Genomic DNA, 27,430 nt, shown 5'->3' on the forward strand with positions numbered 1-27,430 from the left:
TCTTTATAAAGTAAAATGTGGTCCGTTTTAAATATAGCGTTACGTTTATACACAGCCAAGTCGCTTATTATTTGATCCTCGAAAATTCCCTTCAATTTGAGCTTGATTAGTCAAAAAACATAACATAAATATAATAGCATCAGGCCAGTTTTTGTGGCCACAGTTTTTTTCACTGCAGTGAGGCTATTTTGCTGACGTAAGCGAGTTCCCTCCTACATGGACAAGATGGGAGAGCAGCCGATAGATCAGATTTCAAGAATGCATGGAATACGTACTAATGCATCGCTGAATAGGTGAGCGATGCCATCGATTATGAAGTAACTAGATTTTAAACGCTTTTTTCTTTATACATAGAATAAAGAAATGATAGAATACATTGAGAATAAAGGTATTAATTGTGAATTGAGCTACATGACCAGCGAGACCAATAGAGAATCTGCGTCATTGTTCTACTTCAGCAATACAACTACAATCTTTAGCGTTTCAGACCGTAAAAAAATGCGAGGTTTCGGGGAGTTTGGATTTTGTACACAATACTTAATAATATGCACGTTTATTTTGTGTTTCCAATGTGTTAGTCAGAAACGCCAATTTTCTTTTGTCAATCTATAGGCTACTTTGCTGTTCATGGCCTGTTATTGATGTAAAAATGCAGAAAACGTTTGTGTAATAGTATGACATGCCCGTCTGCATTGCCTGCTCAGCACAGTTTCTCAATCATAAATTATATGTTACCCAATGTCTAAACGGGTTTATGTTAATAAAACCATATTTCCTTTCAGGTGTGATGACACACTCACATACATTGGGATGTAGCTACATGTGATGTAAGCTTCATTTTCAAATATGGGGCAGAGGCTGGTTGATAAGGTAAGATGGACTTCTGGGAGTGGCTAATGGATCTATGTGTCTCTTTGACAGACAAGTTAAGATACTGTACTTACTGTAGCCTACTCTGAATATGATCAGCTGTGCCTCTGGGGTTAAGTTTCTCCTCTGACAGTAATAGTGTTTGCAATCGGTTATCTGCTCAGCAGGGGCAGCAGAGCCAGAGGATGGTGATATTTGGGGCCATCTTCCTCCTGATGACCCTCCTTATCCTCTACAGCTCCAACAGCGGGAGTGAGATAATCTATGGACCCTTCCACGTGGCCACCAACCACCACTCCATCAAGACCACTGACTTGAGGAAATGGGCTGGAAAAGACGGCTATGTGGCCGTGTATGGGAATAAGGTAGGAAAGAAAGCACTTGTTTTCTTTTGTCTCTCTCTACTATTATATACTGTGGTGGGCTGCTAAATAATTAATTGAAGCATTGCAAGAGAATGCAACACAGTTGGTTGGGGTTGAAACTATTTTTAGAACATCCACAAGTACGTAACTCAACCCTGCTCATGCTGCTGTGGCTAGTGGATTAGAAATGGTTAGAAATTACAGAATGTAGACTGATTGACTGTAAATGTTAGACCAAGTGGTGGTCTATTTATTTGTTTAATTTTTTACTTGGTAGTAAAACATTCCTACCAAGTAAAAAAAAATAAAAACATTTTAAATGATTGATCATGCCAAAAAAAATCGAGAATCACACAAAACTGGTTAATATCAGAGGCTTATGTTATATTTTACATTTGGGGAATTTGAAACATTATCGGAAACAAATGAATCATTTGCTATTGGATTTGACTTGAGAGGGGTTTCTCTTCTTCCTCACACTTCATCTGTGGTAGACAGCAAGTAGGGTGAAGTGCCTTGCCCAAGGACACAACATCAGTTGGCATGACCGGGAATCGAACTGGCAACCTTCGGATTACTAGCCCGATTCCCTCACCGCTCAGCCATCTGACTCCCTTGAGATAACCCTAACCTGCAGTAAGATTGGGTAAATATGCCAGCATTTACAGTTTGCAATCTAAATTATTCAACCCCCATTGCGTATTAGGCTTATTGGCAAATTGTACAATTTTTCTGATGTTTGCAATAAACAAAGTAGACAAGAACAGTTGAAACAGTTCAATAAAACTAATATTACCATGGTTTTCATCCAAATTCAACATGGAATGCTACTTTTAATCACTACTGCAGTCTCAAAATTATTCAACCCCTTCATGACAAGCATCTTCAGCACTTACTAGAGAACCCTTTGAAAGCACACCTGGTGCAACTAATCAAGGGCTTCATTAGTTCAGGTGTGCTTGAGATAGAACACATAAATACCTGCACTGGCTAGGGTTTTGTTGAGAGTGATGTTTGATTGCATGTTAGAAATATGGCTAAGTCAAAAGAATTGTCCAAAAAGTTCAAAGAGATCATTGCCTTGCACAAACAAGGAAAAGGATACAAAAAGATAGCAAAAGCACTGAATGTCCCTAAAGATACAGTTGGAAGCATAGTTCGCAAGTTCAAAGTTGAAGGAACAGTGGCTACACTACCTGGACGTGGCAGAAAGAGGAAGCTATCAGCGGCTGCCATTCCTGCGGAGGCAAGTGGTCAAAAACCCTCGAGTGACTGCAAAACACCTGCAGCAAGACTTGGTGGCAGCAGGCACTGAGGTTTCAGTTTGCCCAGTAAGGCGCATACTAAACACTGAAGGGTTCCATGCCCGGACTCCAAGACACACCCCACTACTGACCCAAAAGCACAAGAAAAGTCGGCTCCAATATGCTGAAAACCATATAAATAAGCCACCAAAGTTTTGGAATTCTGTTCTGTGGAGCGATGAGACAAAACTGGAAATTTTCGGGCCTATGGATCAGCGGTATGTCTGGAGGAAGAAGAATGAAGCATATTCTGAAAAGAACACCCTGCCTACAGTGAAGCATGGCGGTGGCTCAGTGATGCTCTGGGGCTGCTTTGCTGCCTCTGGCACTGGAAACCTGCAGCGTGTGGAGGGCCTGATGGATTCAGTCAAGTATCAGGAAATCTTAGGAAAAAGCGTCATGCCGTCTGTTTTGAAGCTGAAGCTTGGGCGTCATTGGACCTTCCAACAGGACAATGATCCCAAGCATACCTCAAAGTCCACCAAGGCTTGGTTTCAGAAGAAGAAATGGAAGATTCTAGAGTGGCCGTCACAGTCGCCTGACTTGAACCCCATTGAAAATCTCTGGTGGGATTTGAAGAAGGCGGTTGCAATACGCACACCAAAGAATATTATTGAACTGGAGGCCATTGCCCATGAGGAATGGGCTAATATTCCTCAGGAACACTGTCAGAAGCTGGTGTCTGGCTATGCATCACGTTTGCAGCAGGTCATAACAGCAAAAGGGTGCTCTACTAAGTACTGAAGATGCTTGTCATGAAGGGGTTGAATACTTTTGAGACTGCAGTAAATTCATTAATGTCATTAAAAGTATCATTTTGTGTTGAATTTGGATAAAACCCTTGTAATATTAGTTTCATTAAACTACTTAAACAGTTCTTGTGTAATTTGTTTATTGCAAACAGCTGAGAAATTGTATATTTTGCCAATAAACCTAATGTGCAATGGGGGTTGAATCATTTAGATTGCAACTGTATAACGGAGTCAGGTGGCTGAGCGGTGAGGGAATCGGGACTGTAATCATAAGGTTGCCAGTTCGATTCCGGCTGTGCCAAATGGGGTTGTGTCCTTGGGCAAGGCACTTCACCCTACTTGCCTCGGGGGGAATGTCCCTGTACTTACAGTAAGTCGCTCTGGAGAAGAGCGTCTGCTAAATGTAAAGTATATCTGATAGGCAGTTCTAAAAAAGTATGTTGGCAGTTACTGTATGTGCACATGCCTGAGCTGAATATGTTATGCAAGGTTATAAAACTGTATTGTTTTCTGAGGCAAGAAAACCCTACTGTTCCAGGTACAGTAACAAACTTTTGACACATAATTGTTTGATACAACTGGGATTAGAGCAAAAATCTAAAGGATGAGGGTAGATCTTGGTTGGACCGCCCTGTTCTAAGGGGAGTTGTCCTCCATACCCCCTTTCTGTAGAACATGACCCTACACTGCCACCACTGTGCCCTGGTGACCAGCTCCAGCCACGTCCTCGGCACCCATTCTGGACCGGAAATTGACCGCACAGAGTGTGTGATCCGCATGAACGACGCCCCTACCTTTGGGTATGAGGCCGACGTAGGGAATCGGACCTCTCTCAGGGTGGTGGCCCACTCTAGCGTGTTCCGGGTGGCCCGGCGGCCAGGAGAGTTCCTGAACCGGATGGGAAACACGGTAGTCATATTCTGGGGTCCTCCTAACAAGATAGGAAAGGAAGCCAAAGGCACCTTGTATCGTCTGATCCAGAGGGTCAGCATGACTTACAGTAACCTATCCAGCTTCGCCATTGCACCCAATAAAATGCGAAGGTTTGACAACTTATTTCAGAAGGAGACGGGACGAGACAGGTGAGGAAAAACAACAAAATAGGGACAGTACGAAGATGATAAATCTGTATTAATTTATTTTTTATTATACACAAACATACTGTATAGATACACTATAAATGCAGAGACAACACTTGTTCTTGTAATGTACTTAAAATCATGTTTTTCATCAAATACAAATTTTCAGGGTTAAAACAAATGTATTCTTCAAAGGAATACATTTAAAACATGAGTCACAGACAGGACTTTCTCTGCACTTTAACAGACAAAAGTCTCAGTCATGGCTAAGCACCGGATGGTTCACCATGGTGATTGCCATAGAGATCTGTGACAACATTAAAGTCTATGGCATGGTCCCTTCTAGCCACTGTGGGTAAGTACATAGACAAAGGAACTCTTCTACATTAGTATGCTAATGCGGGATGTTGTATGAATGAGAAGCAATTACAGAGCCATTCGTTTTTTTGGTGTGTAATCATGAGTATGCTGCCATCTCTGAGCAATTGGTTAATCAGCCATGCTGATCGTTATGAAAGAATCCCATCATGACAAGCATCACTTTCATTTTACACTCATCATAATCAGTCCCAGATTAGTGCTCCAGGTTATAGTACATGTATCAATTGAGTGAGTCTGGGGTGAGGGTTCTTACATGTACAAGTACATGACTAGAGGTTGGTGTCTTGAGAAATGCCATACTTGCCTATCTACAGAGTATTACCAATGTGTCCATTTTTAATCTTTCCCCATCCAGACGGAAACCTCAGCCTAAGAAGATGCCCTACCACTATTACAAACCCAGAGGGCCAGACGAATGCGTAATGTACCTCCAGAATGAAAGGAGTCGGAGGGGCCCCCACCATCGTTTCATCACAGAGAAACACGTGTTCGCTCGCTGGGCCAAGCAGTACAACATCACCTTCACTCACCCTACCTGGTGAGAGGAGCCAGAACAAAGGGATAGGCAGTTATAATCCCCATTATGTAAAATAGCAGAGATGATCACACAAAAGTCTGGACATGCAGCTGTGGACTACTCGTGTTGAATCGAATCAGCTGTATTGCTTCTACCCCACAGCATGGGAGTGATTGGCCATCTTTGTTGGGAACTACCTCCTGTGAGACAATTAAGGCGTTCTTCCTTTTCAAACTTGTAACGTAACAGCTCTAACTGTGTAAACAGATACTTTTAATGTTTTCTTTCTCATGAAAGCTATAAAAACAAAGAGTACCAAGTTCAACTATTATTCACTGTATTCAACAAGGTAACGGGGATCTGACAAGTGAAGTGTTTTTCTAAATAGAATGAACATGAATTCATACTGTATGATTTCAAAATGAATTTATACGTTTCTAATGTTTGTTTTGTTTTTCTTGCCACAAAGCATTCAAGAATATTTAAGAAATGATTCCCACTTATCTCGGTGGTTTGTATAACCCAAGATGTCAAATTTTGAAATAGTTGCCAGAGCCCGAGTCGGGTGTACTAACAGTATAATTTAACTGATATGCCAGTCATGTGGAAACACAATGCCTGTTGAATTTCAATTAATGTTTAGCTGCAATATATTTTGTCTCACTCAAAAGCCCCATATCTTCTCCACTCACATACATGTGTCTCTAGATACTGTTTCAACTAATTAAAGTTTGGAATGGGGCCTCGGGCATTTACACCACTGTGCTGAATTTAAATGTTTTATTAGGTATTTGCTGTTTGAAATCACAAAATGGAAGCACAAACATGTTGCCTCATCAGCTTGACTTGTGACTTGCTGTGTAGCATCCCGGGGCATGCAAATATTGAATGGTACAACTGAATGTTACATTATTTATTGATGTATCTGTGTTGTTATATTCTGTTATTCTTTATAAATGTTATGTACCAATGCATTTAACTTATATTTACATATTATCCTTAAAAAGTCTAAAGCATTGTACTATTAACAGCAGGTCTTTCTGTGATACAAAAAATTCCATCCCCATCCCATGAACAAGAGATACAATGCAACATGTTTTGGGCTTAAAGAAATACCACACTTCATGTATGAGATTGTTTTGACATGATAGGTATTCTGGTAATGTTCAGGCTAAATGATAGTAAATTCCAGAACACAATATTAGCCAGTGCCCCTGGGGTCAGTTGCCGATCATGACTCCCTTAGGAACTGTGACTAGGTTCATCTTGTCGAGGAATTCAGTTGTCACCTTCCTGTTATGAACTGATTGCGAATGCAATGCTTATTTTCTGTCTCAGTCCGGCCATAGAGATTAAGATGGCTTCCTGTGGATACAGACATTGTGGATCAGAACAGCGGGACAGACAAGTTTAGATCACAAGACACAAGATGACAGACATACATTGATCTATGAACTATACTAAAAGGTTTACATAGTCACACAAAACATGAGAAAGTCAGGGAATTGACAGTGATTTCCAGGCCTGGAAGGTAATGGAAATGTTAAAATCTGGGAATGTCCATGTAAATTCATGAAATAATAATCAAAACAGTGTATGCTATACTCACTTTTAATATGTGCATATAGTAAAGTTATAGAAACTATTTTTAAAGTCATGGAAATACTTTTTCTCCTCAAATTTGACAACTGACTATGAGTCAATAAAAAGCATTTTTGCAATGTATTCCAGATAAACTTGTCGTTAAAGATGGGGGAAATGACCCGGAAAAAACCTTTCCGAAGCAACAAGCCATTTGAAACAATTGTGTCAAAGTCTCGCTTTTTCAAAGCATTTGATACGTCCTCTCCCCAGGGACATCTGCTGGTCAGTTCATGGTATGGTGACTATCGAGAGTTTGAAGGAATCAAGTGATTTCAAGTCCTCGAGACATTAGTCTCACAATCGTCATTGACAATTTGATAAAAGGTTGTGAGACATGTTTTGATGCGTACATGTAATACATGTTTTCATAAATCTTTTATTTTAAACAGCGTAACATCTTTGCTGTTTTACATTCATAAAGTTTATATTATGGTTCTTTTAGTATTATTCACATATTTGACTTGGTCAGGTATTGTTTAGTGGCAAGAGTGCTAACTTACAGAACAAGAAGCTGTGGGATCAATACTACCTCCTTAACACATCTTAGAGCAAGCATTTGCTAAATGAATAAATTATTATTGATATTGTAGTCCAGGGGCTGAAGTGTTGGGACGCTCGTGCAACTGGGAAAAGGATGTCCACATATGAAGGCTGGCAAAAAAAATTTACTAGAGAGAGATATGCTTGCATGAACAATGAAAGGTGTTGATTTTAGAACTGGTCAATTGGGAATCGATCAAAAGATTTTTATTTAAGAAAATAATTCTCTACAGTGCTTGCACTCAAGCAAAAAAATGTTGCTGACAAACTTACCAGCCTTTGAAAAAAAGCATGGCACTGATGTTTCTGGCATTTGTAGTTAGATTTTACATAATTGGAATAGATTTGGGTAAACTGTCTTGTGATCCAGAAGTGTCATTCTCTCTCTGGCTCTGTCGATTAATGTATTCTATGGCGTCCGTAAATACACTGTGCCCACAATTATTAGGAAAGTGAGTATTTTTACCTTATCATTTTTATGAATATTTATCAACTCCAAGCTGTATAAACTTGAATGCTTATTGGATTTAAGCATATCAGGTGATGTATATTTGTGTTATGAGGGAGGGTGTGGCCTAAGGAGCTCAACACCCTATAACAAGGTGTGCATAATTATTAGGCAGCTTCTTAGCGCTAAACCAAAGAGGCCTAGCTCCGCTTCTACCTTCATCAGAGATGGGACTGTCACCAAGGATAAAAAGCAAAAAAAGCGAGGCAGAAACTCTTCCCGCATCACCTCTCCTCCTGTTCCACTCAGAAACAGATTCGAACCACTGGGAACTCTCTCTCCCTTGTGTGTGGAATCCAAGGCGAAGAGGCACAGGAGTGCTAGCCACACAGCTGACAAACATGAAGGGCCCAGATCGCCGACACACCATGATGGTAGCTACTACACACATGCAAATCCAACACATCGTCTGCTGCAACCGGGAGTCCCCCATTTCACTCGACCCCCTATCGAGCCTAATCAGACTACAATACCACAGGATTATCAAGATCCAAGGTATGCTAAGACTACCCACAGCCCATCAGCACTTAGAGGAGCTAACGCTGCTAGCACTATAGAATCTACTGCTAGCACTGACACAGTGGCTAACCTTGGTCCTTTCATTGCTAACCCAAATAAGCTAAGAACTGGCTCCGCAGCTACTGATAAGGCAAATGTTGGAAATGCAAACACAACACCACATATGGCCACTATCTTGATTGGAGATGCCATGACAGCACATGTTAAACTGGCAAAGACAGAAAATATTTGTCTTAGCAACACATCTGTCGAGGAACTGTCGTCAGAGGTACAAACAATCCTCAACAATAAACCAAACAACCCTAAGATTATCATCCACACTGGCTCGTTTGATATCCTACACAAGAAAACTGGCACTGAGATACTTAAAAAACATTTCACCCAGCTACTGAACACACTCAACAGATATCAAGATGTATTCATCAGTGGACCGATTGCATGCTTTCGCAGAGGAAAAGAAGCCTTCAGTCGACTACTATCTTTCAACACATGGTTGGCATCTGTCTGTCTGGCACACAAACTGAGATTAATCGATAATTTCAATGTGTTCTGGAACTGTGCAGACCGTTTTCAAGCTGACGGACTCCACCCAAACCGTAGAGGATCTCGACTACTAACAGCAAACATCAGTCACGTGCTCCTGACCACAAATCAAGTTTCTCTCCCTATCCCTGTTGTGTCTAAGCTTACTGACGCATCCCAAACAACCTCCCATGGAACAGAACAGAACATTCAAACAGACTCCTGCAAGGACATGGGCCCTGCACAGATCTGCACCCCCCGGATGAATTCCCTTGTGATGGAACAGCTCAGTGACATAGACTTTCCCAAAGAAAAGCTACGCTAGGACAGCCACCATGCTATTTCATTAGACATACCGGTCATCATCACAAACAGAAAAAATGGCATGGTAAAATGCATGGTTACAAACCTGAAACTAGTGTTAGAAGTCAAAGAACTATCCATATTCTTCCAACAGATTTATCTACCCCTGTTTTATCTGTTAATACCCCACAGATGAAACTGGACCTTCTAAATGTTAAATCACTAAATAACAAAACATTTTAGTTTTACAACAACTTAGACTGCATCTGTCTAACAGAAACCTGGCTAAACAATGACACAGCAACTTTAATAGAAGCGTGTCTGCCCGATTACAGCTTTCACCAAGTTTCTAGGAAATCAAAAAAAGGTGGAGTCGCCACAGCTATTTTCTCCTCTGAACTGTTGTTCAAAATCACTGAGCTAGGTGAATTCACATCATATGAATATCTTGCTATAGAGCTCAAACTGAATCAATACGTTTTGTTATTATACATCGGCCACCCAAGCACTCGCCAATATTCATACAAGAATTCTCTGAACTATTATCACTATGTGTCACTAGATATGACAAAGTAGTTTTAAACAGAGACTTAAATATCCAAGTAAATTAAAAAGCAGACCCAAGAACTATTGAGCTCTTAAATCTCCTCGACAGTTTTAATCTAACTCAACACATAACAGACCCAACACACCGGCACGGAAACACACTAGATCTAGTGATAACAACTGGACTAAATATCAATAATATTTCAATAACTGATCTACCCCTCTCAGACCATCATTATATACTTTTTAATGTGGAAATTATCCTAACAAAAACCAAAAAAGAATTTAGTCCATAGAAGATATTTAGACGATACAGCTATGATGACATTTTCTGAACAATTTGCTCTATATGAGCCGACTAACCATGATTGCTCTCTGAATTAAATGGTAGAGAACCTCAATGATGCACTATTATCTGTGTTAGACTCTGTTGCACCACTGAAAAACAAAAACTGCACAAGCAGAACCTCCCCATGGCTGAGAAAAAAAATGTTAGTGAAACGAAAAGAAAATGCCGTTCAGCAGAGAGAAAATGGAGGAAAACAAAGATCACTATCCACTACAATATCTAGTGGATCGACATCCTAATAAATAGACTGGAAAAGCTTATTGGGTTCACGGATAGTGTATTGAACTGGATGAAATCATATATCACAGGAAGGACGTTTTATGTTAGTTTAGGAGACCATAGGTCCAAGAAACATGAGAACTGCTACGGGGTTGCTCAAGGAAGCTGCTTAGGTCCATTACTTTTTTCTCTTTATATGTTACCACTCGGCGACATAATCAGAGAACATAACATAGATTTCCATAACTATGCGGATGACACACAACTATATGTATATCCACTGAACCCAACGATGCAACGGCCATCAATTCCATTACCAACTGCCTGTTGCCAATAAACAAATGGATGAATGATAACCTACTTAAATTAAATGAAGACAAAACCGAAGTCCTACTATGTGAATGCAAAAGAGAGATGCTTACTAAGAATCTAGGAGGCTTAACCCCCTGTCTTAAACCAGAGGTGACGAGTCTCTGTGTAATCCTGGACTCAGATTTGAATTTCAACTCTCACATTAATAAAGTGACCAAAACAGCTTTCTTTCACCTGAGGAATATAGCAAAGGTACAACCATTCATAAACCAAAATGATGCAGAGAAGTTAATTCATGCTTTTATATCCAGCCGGCTGGACTACTGTCACGCACTTTTCACTGGTCTTCCCAAGAAAACCACTGAAAAGACTACAGCTCATTCAAAATTCTGCAGCTAGATTATTAACCAAAACTAAAAGGAGAGAACACATTAGTCCTGTCCTAGCTACTTTACACCGGCTCCCTGTTACCTTCAGAATTGACTTTAAGGTCCTTTTCCTCACATACAAAGCTCTACACGGACAAGGACCTAGCTACATTGATAACTCCCTTATAAACTACACACCAGCTAGAACACTGCGATCATCAAATGCAGGCCTATTAGAGGTCACCAGAAGCAGTCATAAGAAGATTGGTGATTCGTCAATTACACCCCAAAACTATGGAACAAATTAACCATAAATATTAGCGAAGCAAACACCCTAGACATTTTTAAAAGACAGCTTAAAACCTACCTTTTTACCAAAGCATTTAAGTAATTTTATCTCAGAACAGTTTACTACATTTATTTGTTATATTATTGTTTTTATAGATTTGCTATTTTAATTATTACTTTTATCACTTGTATTATTGTTTTTATTGATTTTATGTAAAGCACCTTGAGCTACAATTATTGTATGAAATGTGCTATGTAAATAAAGTCTTACTTACTTACTTCTTGTCCTCAGGCAAAATGGGCCAAAAAAGAGATTTACTGTATTCCTTTGAATAAACGCCACCCTCGAATAAACGCCGCCCTCGAATTAACGCCGCACCAAAAATGAACGTTGTGTAATAAAAACCACCCTAGAATAAACGCCGCACCCAAAAAATCTGAAAACGGTTATTTAATTGGTTAAATTCAACCCCAGTATTTATTACACATGTACATAACTTTCTGCACAGCTTTCTGTTTGAAAGCTAACGTGTATGAACGTTTCGGCATGCTGCTTCAGATTTCTACATAATGTACAACACTTGTATTTGAGACAGTTGTACTACCAATGCACAACTAATTGATAGCCAATGAGAAAGGGAGTTGCCGCACACATAGACAACCTGTGTTTTTAGCTGCATGATTCATTTGTCACAATGTCAGCAACGAAGTTGTCTATGGCTGCACTGCAGCTACAATTCACAAAATCTCTCTTACTAATTAAACGCTGCCCTCGAATGAACAAAAAAACGTTATTTAATAAACGCAGCTGCGTTTATTCGAAGAAATACGGTAACTGACTGAAAAGTCAAATTGTTAAGTCTTTCAGAGGGATGCAGCACTCTTGAAATTGCTAAGATATTGGGGTGTGATCACAGACCAAACGTTTTGTTGGAAATGGTCAACAGGGTCGCAAGAAGCGTGTTGAGAAAAAAAGACGCAAATTAACTGCCAAAGATTTGAGAAGAATCAAACGTGAAGCTACCAGGAACCAATTATCCTCCAATGCTGTCATATTCCAGAACTGCAACCTACCTGGAGTGCCCAGAAGTACAAGGTGTTGAGTGCTCAGAGACATGAACAAGGTAAGGAAGGCTGAAACCCAACCACTACTGAACAAGACACATAAGTTGAAACGTCAAGACTGGGCCAATAACTATCTGAAGACAGATTTTTCAAAGGTTTTATGGACTGATGAGATGAGTGACTCTTGACGGACAAAATGGATGGGCCTGTGGCTGGGCACAGAGCTCCACTTCGACTCAGACGCCAGCAAGGTGGAGGTGGGATACTGGTATTATTATAGATGAGCTAAGTTGGACCTTTTCGGGTTGAACATGGACTAAAAATCAACTCCCAAACCTACTGCCAGTTTTTAGAAGACACTTTTATCCAAGCAGTGGTACAGGAAAAAGTCTGCATCTTTCAAGAACACCATGATTTTTATGCAGGACAATGCTCCATCCCATGCATCGAAGTACTCCACTGCGTGGCTAGCTAGTAAAGGCCTTAAAGATGAAAGGCCCCCTTCCTCACCTGACCTAAACCCTATTGAGAACTTGTGGAGCCTTCTTAAACAGAAGATTTACAGTGAAGGAAAACAGTACCCCTCTCTGAACAGTGTCTAGGAGACTGGTTGCTGCTGCACAAAACGTTGATCGTCAACAGATCAAGAAACTGACAGACTCCATGAATGGAAGGCTTATTACTGATATTGAAAATATTGTTCTCGCTGTGATATATTGTTTATTACTGTTGCTTGCTTTTTTCCACAGGTACACTTGCACTTATAGCTGTTCATGTTGTTTAATTGTAACTTGTTTAACTACATGCTCTTATGGTTCTTCCCTTTGGCACTTACTTTGGTTGTTCACAATGTGTGCTTCATATTTTGGCTACTCGCGATGTTTTTTGGCTATCTTGTTGTTATGATCAGTGACCTATGCACTTTGTAAAGCTCTCTCTTGGAAGTCGCTTTGGATAAAAGCGTCTGCTAAAATGAATAAATGAAAAGAAGGGTGGCTATATTGGTCACTGATTTTTGGGGGAAATGTCAGAAATTTGTATTAGTAAATTTGAGTTGTTTGTTTATTGTTCTCACTTTAACAGATGGAAATAAACACGTTTTTCTTTTAGTTGACCAATAATTGTGCATACATAGATATTCTCCTAAGAAAGCCAAAACCTCACTTTTACTTTCTTAAATATTCAGGTTTGGCTTTTATTGACATTTTGGATTGACCGAGAGCACTGTGGTTGTTCAATAATAAAATGAATCCTCAAAAATACAACTTGCCTAATAATTGTGCACAAAGTGCATGTCTCCACTTACACTTGCCAATTTGAAGCCACGCTTGACACGTTTGTATCAATACCCATTGTATCGAAAGGTCTATATCGTTTGTAAGCACAGCTTTGAGCGCAACACCACTACTAGTCGTCATCTCACACACACACACACACATGCATACACACACACACACACCTCTGTGCGTATGGTCCTACTGCCCTGTGAAGGACAGGTGTTCAGGTAGAGGTCAAACAACAAGCTGGGGTCTGTCACGTCCAGGTTCTGGTCTGCGTCCACACTTGCCTCCAGGCCCTGCAGCCCTCCAAATACCACCAGTAAGTGCCTGAGAGGCAGACAGAATTGTAGACAGCCATCAAAACAGACAAGCATTTTAGAACCAGCCTAAACCCAGACCATAACATGTTCTTTGGACAATGCTTCTGTGGTTAAATGTAGAGGCGCATACGCATAAAAATGGGCAAAGAAACATGTGTTCAGGTGCTTCTACACAGTTTCAGATTTATGAAAAAACACAAGGCGTGAGAATCATGTTTACCTTTGTGCACTTTAGAACCTGTGCGTACGCTATGTTTTGAGATGTGATACTGCAACAAAGTGACTCAAAAGGTGGAAAGAAAGTGCATGCATTACAAATGACAGTATTAGTTGATCTACAATGGGAGTAAATTGTATAGGCCATCTATAAATTATGCCAATGATCTTGCTTTAGCCTATTTAGCCAGAAAGAAAACAAGTGAATTTGCGCCACAAATGAGCTTTGCCAAATGTGATATTTGGCATATACTACTGGTGCATAATTGCTGCTTTAACACTGAGGACATCGCCAATGGGTGATTAAGGCGAGCAGGAGTTCAGGGATCGTGCAGATTTATTGTCCCACAATGATGACTGGTTGATAAATCGTAATAGATATCCGCAACAGCAGGCATGTTAGTATTATTCTAATCCTATTGCTGGTGAGCTATCAACAGCTGGCTGCTGTAACGTTAGCTAGATACAGTAAGTTATCAGTCAAGTGCAGGGGCAGAGTGCGTGCAAGTAGGTAGGTAGATAGACTGGTAGCCCGTCCAATCATTAGTCTCGGAACGGTCTTAATGATTTGTCTGTTTTACAGTCCTGCGGCACCCACAGATGTCGGATTTATGTCATATTACCGTCAAACCTTTAGATGCATTGGTTGCTATCAAGATGTAAAGTTTATTTCGTCAAAAATGACAAAAAGTGCTCCTCAACAACATTGCCTACACCATCTTATACCGTGTCCGATACTGTGACAGATATTAAAACGGTCGTCTTCTGATAACCGTCTGGTGGTCCCACCTCTCAAGAGCGCCAGCTCCCAACCCAAGCTCTTCTCCTGTCTGGCCCCCCAATGGTGTTACATTTAGTCATTTAGCAGACGCTCTTATCCAGAGGTGGAATCATCTCCCCACCTCCATCAGAGATACTGACCGTCTCCCCACCTTCAAAAAAGGCTAAAGACACATTTGTTCTGGGAGTACAACGGTACTTAACCCTTGTGTTATCTTCGGGTCATTCTGACCCATCAGTCATTGTGACCCACCGTCGTATTGCGACAAATTTACCTCATACAAAAACAAAGTGAAGAATTTTCTTTTAACTGTCGGGCTGTCTCAGACCCCCCACATTGGAATGGTTAAAATAAAATTATTTTTATTTGTTTTTGGATTGGGTAAAATTGGGTAAACACAACGATGGTTCGTTATGAACCTTTGGGTCATGTGACCCGAAGGCAGCACGAGGGTTAAGAAAGATTTGTTGGATCAGATGTTAATTTCCTCCAGGAACACAATGACACCTATTGAGGGACTTGTTGTCTAGTTGTAACTGACTCAACTACTTGTACCATGTTCCTGACTGTGTTTCATTCAAATAAATAACCTGTGTTGTCATGTAAATCTACAATTCAAGATGCATGTTTGTGCAGATCTCAAGTGTTTCCTTTAGGATTTTTTTGGCCAGGTCTGTCCGAACTACTGCTTCCTTCAACTGCGTTTTTAGCGTGCGCATAGGCTACTTATTTTAATGTTGTGAAACATTAACAGCATATCTAACATTATTTCATAGGAATGTCCCTGATTAAAATAGAGTAGTGCAAGTCATGACTCAGAATTGTTAACACAAACGTTTCTTCTTTTCTTCCAACCAAAACGATCAACTTCATGATAATGACAGTTACGTGGACCAGGATGGTTGTTTGCTATCGATTTTTATGTTTAACATGCAATTGCATAAGTAGCCTACTACTTGCTGCATGATTCGATAGCCAAACAAATGTCCTGGTGCACGTAACTCTGTCAGGCTATTGAATTTTGTACTTCTGTCGATCAATTTCTTATTTCCTGTTAGTTACTGCATCCATTCAGCAACGAAGTGTAATACCAACCCTTTCCGTTTTGAGTTAATGTAATGTGTTTTAGAGTTAATGTAATGTCGTTTCCCATTTGGGGGAGCGTGTCTTTGTATTGGGGGGAGGTGAGCAAGTCATCCTATTACGGGGGAGTTGACTCGTATTTGGGGGGAGTGTTTTCATTTGGGGGATGCACTCATGTTAGTGGTTGTGATTTGCACTTCAGGGCCACCGTAAGAAACTTATCGCATGTGTCTGCACACCCAGTTCTGTTCAGAACAAAGTCACGTAATGTGACGAGCCTGAATTTAAAGATTACATTAAACTAATAATGCATGGTTGCCGACGTTGTCAGTGTCCCTAGTGTGTTTTTATACTTTTAAATTCAGTCTGGTCACATTACGTGACTATTCTGTGCCACTACTAGCTTGCTAGCCCAGCCTACAAACGACTGGTTGAGTGACCGGTGGCGTAACATGTATTCTACTGTAATCTTGCACTAGTAAAAATTCTGTATTTTTACACAAATGTTGTGTAAAAGTGGTATTTTGATCGATATTGTGAGTACATGAACCCAAATCTGCACGCTTGGTCATGACTACAACAATGACCTTAGAGAACTACAACTCTGTATTAGCTTTTCTAACACGCCCCCGAGCGTGGTGTACTGTGGGAAGGCAAGCGGTGCAGAGCGTTAAAAAACGCTGCAGTGTGAATGCACCGTAACAATTTCTGATACCGTGGTGGCAGAAAAATCAACAGAGGAAACTCTGGATCTATTTTTCAGCAAGATAGCTAGAGCTAACTGAAGCTGAGTTGAATCAAGAGTTTGTTTGCTAAGCTGTAGTGCTAACGTTACCCACCTTAAAGGCCGATATATGCTTCTGCGTTTTTCGAAAAACGGACACATGGGAACGCCCTCGTCTCTGTGGAACGCCCTCTACGAGCTCTCCGTCAGCCCTTGGACAGCCTTGGACGCTTTGACGTGCACCTCCTGAATTTTCTAACTGTCCGTCGTAATTTCAGAGGAGTTTAAGGAACAGTGTGAAATACCCCAAAAACCCAGTCAATGACCCCTTTAATTGGAATTTGTTTAACTACATGCTCTTCTGGTTCTACCCATTGGCACTTATTTGCTTTTCACAATATATTCATTCAGTCATTTAGCAGACGCTCTTATCCAGAGCGATTTACAGTAAGTACAGGGACATTCCCCGAGGCAGGTAGGGTGAAGTGCCTTGCCCAGGAACACAACGTCATTTTTCATGGCTGGGAATTGAACCAGCAACCTTCTGATTGGTAGCCTGATTCCCTAACCGCTCAGCCATCTGACACCCCACAATATATGCTTCATGTTTTGGCTCCCCGCAATGTTTTTGGGGCTATCTCGTTGTTTATGATCATTGACCTATGCACTTTTTGTAAAGCTCTTTCTTGCAAGTCGCTTTGGATAAAAGCGTCTGCTAAATGAATAAATGTAAAATCAGTGCGAAACACTTTGCAAAAAGGCGTGGGCATTGTCGATATAGCTTCGAGATATGAAATAAAATTATTCCGTCCAGCTGTTAAATTTACATGTATATTTAGTTTTTTTTCGCCGGAGCACCACCTGAGTCTTCTCCCATTTCTACCAATGCGGAACATCTATTACTTGCACAGATAAACAGTGCAACTGGATTGAAGGTTGGCAGAAGGGGCGTAGCTAGACCTTTTTTACTGGGGCACGTGCCCCAGTAAAATAAGCACAGAATCCCAATAAACGCTTGTAAAATCAACGCAGTTAAACCGAAAACACAAACTGATGCTGGCGCTCTTCCGTGCTTGCTATTAGCCTCTGCAGCTCGCACACAGAAGTCAAGGTGTTGGCACGCAAGTCAGAATTAAGGTAGGCTAAGAAAACATTATGCAATTAAAGAAAGTTTCTAAATAATAGGCCTACCGATCATCTTATTTAGACTCAAACATAATAACAAGTCGAGTCCAACGTTTTACATGAAGCTCAAAAAACTATATTTGCGCTCAAATGAATGTGGAATTTTTTTTGTTGACGGGGTGACCAGGGGTCAAATTTATCAAACTCTGTAAATTCATCCGTAAAAGTATACATATGGAGACAACTGGAAACAGTCGATTTGCTTGAGGGCATTCCAACACACAAAATTCTCGCCACCGTTTGGTCACTCTGTGTCACATCTAAAGATATAGCATAGGTGGTCTACGCATGGGTTCTAAAGTGCGCAGAGGTACATATATTCTAATGCCACGTGCTTCTTCATAAATCTGAAACTGTAGAAACACCCAAACACGTTTCTGTGTTCCCTTCGTACATTTGGCCCCTGGAATTTGATTAGGAAGCTTACTTGAAGGGTTTGATAGAAGCCTGGTCAATGTTGCATCCTTTCTCTGATGTGCCAATGGTCAGGTCATAGCCCTCTTTGTATGGACACTCAGTGAAAACAGTACCTGTAGTTACATTCAAAACAGATAGTGTGAAATGAACATTGTGTGCATACTGAGATAGTATCGCATGTGTGTGATATGTCTGTGTCTGTGTATGAGTGTATTCATTTGCAGTACGTGTGTGTTATACATACTGAGACCCGATGCTAGTCGAACACTGTATCCCCAGTACAGCCCTCCTTGTGAGCGTGGTACATGAGGGGCCACTACCACACCTTTGTATATACGGCTCTCTGTGGAAATCATGGAGGAATTAGAACTGTTAGAAGCACACACCTCACATACAAATTGCAGTGTTTCCTCTATGTTGATTTTGCGTTTTTTTCTTCCGAAATTTTTCGTTGTTTGTATTATTCACCTGCTAGCTAAATTGCACACGTCTGTTGATTCGATAGCAATTGCTGCCTTTGCGCACGTTTGTATTTTAGGCGCATTATTATGCTGAAGCAGTTTTAATAAATAAATGGTGGGTTTATTGTCATTATTTGCTACATAATGCTTAGCCTATCAAGATCAAATGAAGCAGACAGTGTACATGCTTTCGAGTGGCCTACCTTAATCGATAGGCTAGGCTACTGACCATTTACAATAAGTTGTTACGTCAATTTTTGGCAGCCTTTATGCCATTTAAAACATACTTTATGAGTGGAAGGTGTCTTTAATTAGCCTAACTTTATTGCTTTAGGGGAAATAGGACGAAAATATGTGCAATATTACATTTGCTATTAGACTATTACATTAAACTGCTCCGAAAATTTTCTTAAAGGAAACACTGTACAATGCTCTTTACGTAAGTGTTTTTCAGTCCAGAGATTACCATTATTCTGGTTCTTGTTCAGGTGGACAGTTACTCGTAGACCGGGCTGCAGCTGCTTGTCGATCTGCACTTCCTACAGAGGAAGACTGTCTTTAGTTCCTTCATCTACTGAGTGAAGACACCAACTAAGTGTGGTTCTCCTTGATGTGAATAACTGATCATGGTCAAATGTTATAATTTGAAATGCTTTTAAATACAGTTTGTGTAATTTATTTTTATTTTTTTAAGAATAGATAATTGTTTATGTCATGGCAGGCAAGATCAGCAACACAGATGTATTGGATGGTTCTTCAGTTATTCATCCTAGGTTAATTGTATGCTAGCCTACTTGCAGGTAAACTGTAAGGTGCATCCCTAACCTTCCACATTCCACAGTTGACAAAGGAGCCCTTTCCTGGTCTGCTGGGCCTGTCGAGGACCACCCCTTCCCGGTACTCTGACTCCTCATCTATCCTCATATGGTGTGGGCTGTCCAGAGGGTTGAGCAAGCCTGGATACACACAGACATTAACATTTATTCATTTGGCATATGCTTTTATCCGAAGCAATGTACAAACGTGGTAAGTGCAGCAGTTTCTGTGCACAGTTTTAACAGTATTATATTTAACAGAATGCCAAGAAGTCTTGTGACAAGACAGTGCAACATCAAACGATTATTTCAAATAGAACATCGTAAAAAAGGTACATTTTCTTATACAAAACATTATCAGATAAGGGCACATGTGGGTTAGAGGCTGCAGTGTTTCCCCTACCATTGTTTTTGAGGGGCAGCCCCCCCAGCTGTTTTCACACACTTCTTGCTTCTTGCTCATCACCTCAAATTAAATTCATTTGTGACTAAAGTTTGCGCAACGTTGCCCACTTGCCCTTGTTATTTACACCTGATTGCCTGTTGATGAATACACTAGATTCACTGGCAGCGACTAAATTCGTGTGAATTCGCCTATTTGCTCCCCGTGAGCGGCTCCATGTGGTGCTTGGAATAGCATTTACTCCCTTGCATATACTGTGCTAACTGTGTTACACCTGGAACACACTGGCTGCGAAGTGCCACGATTGGCTGTGAAAGCGCAGCCTTTTTTCTTTCGGCGCCCGTGTTATAGCCTATATTAAGTCTCCAAAATATAGGCTAGCCTATGCCATGTGTATGTACCATGTCAGCTTTAAATGTGAAAAAGGAAAGCTCAGAGGTGAAAGGTGACCGGCGCAGAGAAATGCGCGTCTAGTGTGAACAGCCTCGCGCCATTTGTTGCCGATCGTAGCGCTTCATAGCCTGTGTTCCAGGCGTAAGGTTGTTGTCAAACTCACCAGCATACTGTAGATCCTGATGTTTTGGGAAAAAACTTTTACGTAGATACCTTGTGGATAAACAAGCAGAAAGAGGGGGGGGGAAATCCTCTCAAAAATAAATACTCAGACGGCCTTGTATAGATTTGACTGTCATCTAATAGGATACTTCTTACTGTGGACATTCCAAGAACTGAAGGATTCTAGCAAGCTGAATGCAGGCTTGGCCCTTCTTCTTAACACCTGTGAATTCTCCTTCCACACTCCTGGAAAGAACAAAATACACCAGCATTGTTTTACGTCAAGTTGTCATGACTTATAGGTCATTAGTGAAATGACTACATCTAAAGATGTACCTGACATCCTCTCCATGCTCGTCAAACACGACAATCTCATCAATACAGAAGACACCGCAGGCTCTAGCAATCTGTCCAGCCAGGTACGTACGGAGTTCCGTTGACTGGGCATTGTCCATGACAGACCCAGGCAGGGCTACAGTCACAGTGTATTGTCGCCCTGAGAATATAAGAGTATGTATTGACAAGGATTACAGGCAAGACACCAAAAACACTGGTCTGCTATTTTAGCGTCAAAATGAATGGGTTTTGAAGAGATAGAAATCCCATGAGAAGAAATTTGCTAGCAACCATAAACCACCATCCACTTGTACCATGTTTATCATTAGTTACCCTCTCACCCTCCATGACTGACCCAACTAAATGTCTAAACTCTTTTTCTCCCCTGTCTGAGGCAGAGATCTCTGACCTCATTCTCTCTCATCGCCCCACCTCCTGTCCCCTTGATCCTATACCCTCCCCTCTCTTTCAAACCATCTCCCTCTCCATCATAACTTTTCTTCTCCATGTCCTAAACTCCTCTCTCACCTCTGGCACCTTCCCCTCTGCCTTCAAACAGGCTAGAGTTACCCCTCTATTCAAAAAACCCTCCCTTAACCCTGCCGTTCTCCAGAACTACAGACCGGTATCACTGTTACCCTTCCTTTCAAAAACTATTGAACGTGCTGTATCTAACCAACTGTCTAACTTTCTCTCTCAGAACAACCTGCTTGACCCCAACCAATCGGGCTTCAAGACTGGCCACTCCACAGAGACTGCCCTCCTTTCAGTCACCACTGCCCTCCAGTCTGCCAGAGCGGCTTCCAGGTCATCCGTTATCATTCTGCTGGACCTTTCTGCAGCGTTTGATACGGTTAACCACCAGATCCTGCTCGCCAGACTTTCTGAGATGGGCATCACTGGCACTGCACTCCAGTGGATCTCATCCTACCTGTCGGGAAGATCCTACCAGGTTTCCTGGGGAGGCAAACTGTCAGGCCCTCGCCAGCTCTCCACTGGTGTCCCACAGGGCTCCGTCCTTGGACCCCTCCTCTTCTCTCTGTGCACCACCTCACTTGGACCAATCATCACCTCCCATGGCTTCTCCTACCACTGCTACGCTGGCGACACGCAGCTGTACCTGTCGTTCCCCCCGACCGATCCGGGGATCTCAGCTAGGATTGAGGCCTGCCTCACAGACATCTCCGCCTGGATGACCGAGCACCACCTCCAGCTGAACCTCGCCAAAACAGAACTTCTCATCATCCCGGCTAAACCCTCCATCTCCCACGATCTCTCAATCACCCTGGGATCTGCGACGGTGACCCCTTCATCCTCTGCCAGGAACCTTGGGGTTACCATGGACGACGAGCTCTCCCTCACGGCCCACATTGCTGCGGTCTCCCGGTCGTGTAGATTCACCCTCTACAACATCCGGAAGATCAGGAGATACCTGTCTGAGCACTCCACCCAGCTGCTAGTCCAAGCACTCGTCTTCTCCAAGTTGGGCTATTGCAACTCGCTGCTCGCTGGTCTCCCAGCATGTGCAACCCGCCCTCTTCAGAGGATTCAGAACGCGGCGGCCCGCCTGGTCTACAATCTACCCAGACGCTCCCATGTTACCCCGCTCCTCATCTCTCTCCACTGGCTACCTATCATGGCCCGTATCAGATTCAAGACCCTGGTATTGACCTTCCGAGCAGTGAACGGGACTGCACCCGTCTACATCAAGTCTCTCCTGCAGCCTTACACCCCCACCCGTCACCTAAGGTCTTCTTCAGACAACCGCCTGGTGGTCCCACCGCTCAAGACCGCCCGGTCCCAACACAAGCTCTTCTCCTGTCTGGCCCCCCAGTGGTGGAATCAACTCCCCACCTCCATCAGAGACACTGACTGTCTCTCCACCTTCAAGAAAAGGCTCAAGACGCACTTGTTCCGGGAGTACAACGGTACTTACGAACGGTTCGCTTGACCCGATGTTAGTTTCCTCAAGGATCACAATGACTCTTGCTTAGAGACTTGTTGCTCTTGTGGTTAGTGGTAACTGATTTACATTTTTGTTCTCGCTGTGATATATTGTTTTATTACTGTTGCTTGCTTTTTCCACAGGTACACTTGCACTTATAGCTGTTCATGTTGTTTAATTGTAACTTGTTTAACTACATGCTCTTATGGTTCTTCCCTTTGGCACTTACTTTGGTTGTTCACAATGTGTGCTTCATGTTTTGGCTACTCGCAATGTTTTTTGGCTATCTTGTTGTTATGATCAGTGACCTATGCACTTTGTAAAGCTCTCTCTTGGAAGTCGCTTTGGATAAAAGCGTCTGCTAAATGAATAAATGTAAATGTAGTTAAACATGCATGAGCGATATATAATGGTTTAAACAATTCACAAACTACCTTTGGTTTGCTGCAAGTCTGTCCCCTTGGCCTTATCGGCTTCCTCCTCTTGCTGCTGCTGCTGCTTCTCGAGCTGTTGGATGAGCTTTGACTCCTTAATACGCTTCTTCGACTCCTTACCTGCCATACAGGACAGTGGAACTTCATTATTGGTTTGCAGTCAGAGTAGGAAGTGTATCATGTGCATACATTATGTAGGCTTGCATTCCACATAACACCTGAGCACTAAAGTTATGTGAGAAAGTAAATACTGCTGTTTTCATACTAACAGACCTTAATGGAAGTGAAAGCAGGAAGCAGATGCTCTTTTCAGACATCGACACACACGCACGCGCATACATATGTAGTTATATGCTAGGTGGTAGCTAATTAGACAGAAAACCACTGATTAATCCTTATGCTTTAGGTAGGTAGAGCTAGCTAACTGGGGGACACTCACGTTCAGCTTTAATTTTTTTCCAGTCAACTTTCTCGTCACCCTGTAAAGACAGATACGTGAATACATGATGCTGCTAATAATACATGAACAAAGTCCTCAAGTTTCTTGAAACATACCTCAGATGAGGCACGTTTATAGGCTACGTTCTCAGTCATCTCTCCACGCGACATTTCGAACTATCTTTTTTTTCTTCTTTTTCTTTTCTTTTAGGCAACACTGAGGGAGTACTTCCGGGTCAGGATCTTTTCAATATAAAGGCGCAACTTAACGCCTGAGACACACTGGCTGCGAAGCGCTTGGACCACGCCACGATCGGCTACGACTGAGCAAAAGCTGTTCACACCAGACGCGCATTTCTCCGCCCCCGTCACCAAGCCTTTCTGCTACTCTGGGGGGTGTTCCATCAACGTCGATTAAGGAAAAACTAGACTTATCTCGCCAAGTCTCACTTACCTTAGCGAGAGTTCCGTTCCATTAAGGTGGCTTATTTTAGTTCTAGCTACGTAACCAAGGTAACTTATACTTCGGAACTAGCCTGATCCGTGTCAGGCTAAAGGTCAAGCTAAACTAAAATGTGTTGCAAATAATTTCAAACAGGCGGAAACAGAATCTCAAAAGACAGTTCCGTCGAGTAAATTCCTGCGCGCAAACCACTTTAGTCCCGTGTTCGGAAACGTAAATTCAGACTTTTTGAAGTGCAGACTTTAATGATTTAGCTACATGTTTACTTCATCTCCAAAAAATATATTAATTTAAATAAACAAGTTAAGAAATAATGTCACTTTTGTTTTCAAAAGCCATTGGTTAATTGACATAAAATAAGGACTTAGAAACTAAGCAGAGCGTCTAGACAAGTTACAATCAATTATGGCGTATCCGTTCTTTGACAACCCTGTGGTGGATGAAGGTGAGGTCAGGTGGCTGAGCAGTGAGGGAATCGGACTAGTAATCCGAAGGTTGCCAGTTCAATTCCCGGTAATGCCAACTGACGTTGTGTCCTTGGGCAAGGAACTTCACCCCACTTGCCTCGGGGGAATGTCCCTGTACTTACTGTAAATCGCTCTGGATAAGAGCGTCTGCTAAATGACTAAAATGTAAATGTAATGAAGGTGCTCAGATTATACAAAGAGCGTTTATCCCACCAGCCCCAAGGGTCTTCAGAGACAGAAGTAATGGTTCCCTGACCAGTATCTGTGGAAGAAGTATAGGTTCAGCAGGCCCAGCATAGTTTATCTAGATAAATGTAATTGTCATTCTTTAAAAAAAAAATATATATATATATGAAATAACACTTTAGTAACTAAGGTTAAGGATGACAATGAACACATAAGAGCAGCCTACCATCCTTTGTAAAAAGTAATAGAAAGGAGAGTAGACTATAATAGTAGAAAGGAGGGTAGTAGACTGCAGTCTAAGTAGGTAGGCCTAGACTATGTAGTCTGCTGGAATCACACACAAGGAAGCAAACCCACTGTAGCCAAGCCTTGACACTGTTCAGTCTGTCTGCATCTGTCTGTGTCTTTGCATGTGGGACATTCTTGAACGGGCAACTATGCCAGGAAATATGAAGGGTATACCTTGCTCCAAAGCAGTACCTGAATATTATCATCAGTTTTTCAGGTAATCTTGAAACACAAAGAATCAAGGAGGACTTTTTATTCAATTGTATAAAGTATTTTCATTGTTTAAAGTAGCCTATATGTTGACAAGCCTGTATATTACCTCTCCTCTGGCTTCCCCAATATTATAGGTGCAATATACTGTCCCCATGGGTGTATCCAGGCCCATTGGAAGACTCAGGGGGTGACTGCCTGGTGCCCCCATGGTTGAAAGTGTTTCTAAAATGCCCAGAGTGGCAAAAATTAGACCAAGTGCCCTACTGTCTGCCATTCACATTGTGAAATATGCTTGAGTGCACAGGATGCCCCATGCAATAAATGACAGTGTGCCCTCTATAAATGTAAAAAGAGTTCCTTTATAGTATAGAAAATGTGATGCAGTACCCTATAAGGTGCCCTTACAATGGCCTAAATTGGACTGTTCCCATGCCCTTACTTCCAATGGAAAAATGTGCTGTTATGAAGTGCCCTTTATGCTGCCCCTACATGACAGTGTCCCAAATGTTGCCCTTTCCAAAGAAGACAATTAGATTCTGTGCCCAACAGTCTCCCCTAATGTTCCCAGTAGGGCATGCTTTCCCAAAGTGAGTCTGTGACAACACTTGGCACAGCCACAGTCTGTCACTGTCCAAGCCCACTCTGGATCTGTGGAGGCAGACTATGTTAATTGGAAATACTCGTAATATAATAATGATAGTCATGCTGAGCAATTTTAAATGACTGTTCTGCCAAACAAAGTGTGCAGTTTGGGTCACCTTCTGATCTAAAAAGTCAGTGCTGGATCTGTGCAATACTAGTCATTTCAGTGAATCCCCATTTAAGTCATGGTTATCTTTCCCTTTTATCTTAAAGCTCAGCATTTAGCCTATCAGTTAATAAATGTGTGTGGCAAAGTTATTTTGAAGTAATTTTTTATTTTGTTCAAGATGTGAAGACAAAAACATTATTAGCCCACATCAAGTGCAATTAACCATGGCCTTCTTCAGTGTTTTGAATTTTATCCTACAATTTTCAATTGCTGCCACGTTCTTTTTTGGGCTATTATTCTCAATCTCCTGTTGAGAATATCGACCATAGGCTAGCCTGCCAGAACGGTTTCAGACAGCTCATCAAATTACGCTAATTATCAGTAGGCCTAAATGCATGCATATATATATATATGTTAAGTAGATTTGGTAGGTCTACAATTTACGCATTTTAACGGTCGTAATGGTTTGACAAGTTGTCTCCCTTGCCATGTTAATTGCGGCAACATTGCCCTTTTAGGGAACAAAAAAACTCAAAAAATCAATTTACGCTGCTGAAACAACACACCTCTGCTGCTTTACGCTATACTTTTTTTTTTGCGACATAACTCCTCTTTTCGACGATCGCCTGATCTGGGCTGCACAGTCTAAGCTTATTGAGGTATTATTCGTGTTAGCGCGACTTGCGTTAGCGACGTTGATGGAACACCCCCCAGGTCTTTTGTCAGATGTGTATATATTGACCAGTTTAGAGGTAAATACTCTTGCCAGAGCCTGGAATCGAACCCGTGTTTTGAGTGACTTTGCATGGGACATTTGACAACCTCAAGAAAAGGCTCTTGTCTTCATTTGCAATGCACCTAGACCTTAAGTGGCAATGCTGGGGCCACTTGTAATGTTAGAAAGGCCTAAACATTAAGACATTAAACATTATTGCTGTCATATACCATGTTACCTAGCCGTACTGCCTGTGGCCTGTCTGTCTGTCTGTCAGGAAGTTCAATATCCAGCTGCACATGGAAGGACTGATGTTCAGGTCCTGTAGTTTCATGATGAGCCTGGATGGTACTATGGTGTTGAAGGCGGAGCTGAAGTCGATGAAGAGCATCCACACGTATATGTTGTTCTGGATGATGGTGGCCCCCTTGAAGCTATTGGGGACAACAGACTGCGACAGGGAGAGGTTAAAGATGTCAGTGAACACCCCTGCCAGATCAGGA

General features: G+C 41.7%; 2 protein-coding genes across 7 annotated transcripts; one reads left to right on the forward strand and one right to left on the reverse strand.

Annotated features, from left to right (window-relative positions):
* Positions 1–204: 204 nt before the first annotated feature.
* Positions 205–6,391, forward strand: st6galnac6 (ST6 (alpha-N-acetyl-neuraminyl-2,3-beta-galactosyl-1,3)-N-acetylgalactosaminide alpha-2,6-sialyltransferase 6). 6 transcript variants are annotated; one of them, XM_067249741.1, is made up of 6 exons: positions 205–293; positions 783–870; positions 1,035–1,235; positions 3,964–4,373; positions 4,540–4,725; positions 5,107–6,391. In XM_067249741.1, the coding sequence occupies exons 2-6, from the start codon at positions 847–849 to the stop codon at positions 5,291–5,293; spliced, it is 1,008 nt and encodes a 335-aa protein (XP_067105842.1). In that variant the 5' UTR covers positions 205–293; positions 783–846; the 3' UTR covers positions 5,294–6,391. The 6 variants fall into 6 exon arrangements, with proteins under 6 accessions (XP_067105842.1, XP_067105845.1, XP_067105844.1 ...); XM_067249744.1 differs by having other exon boundaries at positions 4,618–4,725; XM_067249743.1 differs by having other exon boundaries at positions 1,038–1,235.
* On the reverse strand, positions 4,387–24,325 carry spout1 (SPOUT domain containing methyltransferase 1). The gene is made up of 12 exons (XM_067249740.1): positions 23,962–24,325; positions 23,846–23,885; positions 23,407–23,526; positions 21,028–21,187; positions 20,848–20,937; positions 20,693–20,742; positions 19,744–19,874; positions 19,385–19,457; positions 18,702–18,800; positions 18,468–18,570; positions 13,911–14,058; positions 4,387–6,633 (listed from the first exon to the last, which is right to left on the reverse strand). Exons 1-12 carry the CDS (start codon positions 24,013–24,015, stop codon positions 6,565–6,567), a joined length of 1,137 nt encoding a protein of 378 aa, XP_067105841.1. The 5' UTR covers positions 24,016–24,325; the 3' UTR covers positions 4,387–6,564.
* Between the last annotated feature and the right edge of the window lie 3,105 nt (positions 24,326–27,430).

Source organism: Osmerus mordax, chromosome 14 (assembly GCF_038355195.1).
Source record: "Osmerus mordax isolate fOsmMor3 chromosome 14, fOsmMor3.pri, whole genome shotgun sequence".
NCBI lineage: Eukaryota > Metazoa > Chordata > Actinopteri > Osmeriformes > Osmeridae > Osmerus > Osmerus mordax.

What these genes read in the sequence shown, in the direction of transcription:
- spout1 (XM_067249740.1), bottom strand. Translation starts at nt 24,015, where the DNA reads ATGTCGCGTGGAGAGATGACTGAGAACGTAGCCTATAAACGTGCCTCA. An exon ending in GAAAAAAATTAAAGCTGAAC is followed by an intron (nt 23,527 to 23,845) that starts GTGAGTGTCCCC and finishes CCTGTATGGCAG; the next exon opens with GTAAGGAGTCGAAGAAGCGT. An exon ending in GCTTCTATCAAACCCTTCAA is followed by an intron (nt 14,059 to 18,467) that starts GTAAGCTTCCTA and finishes TCTGCCTCTCAG; the next exon opens with GCACTTACTGGTGGTATTTG.
- st6galnac6 (XM_067249741.1), top strand. Translation starts at nt 847, where the DNA reads ATGGGGCAGAGGCTGGTTGATAAG. An exon ending in AAGGAGACGGGACGAGACAG is followed by an intron (nt 4,374 to 4,539) that starts GTGAGGAAAAAC and finishes ACAAATTTTCAG; the next exon opens with GGTTAAAACAAATGTATTCT. An exon ending in GTCCCTTCTAGCCACTGTGG is followed by an intron (nt 4,726 to 5,106) that starts GTAAGTACATAG and finishes TTCCCCATCCAG; the next exon opens with ACGGAAACCTCAGCCTAAGA.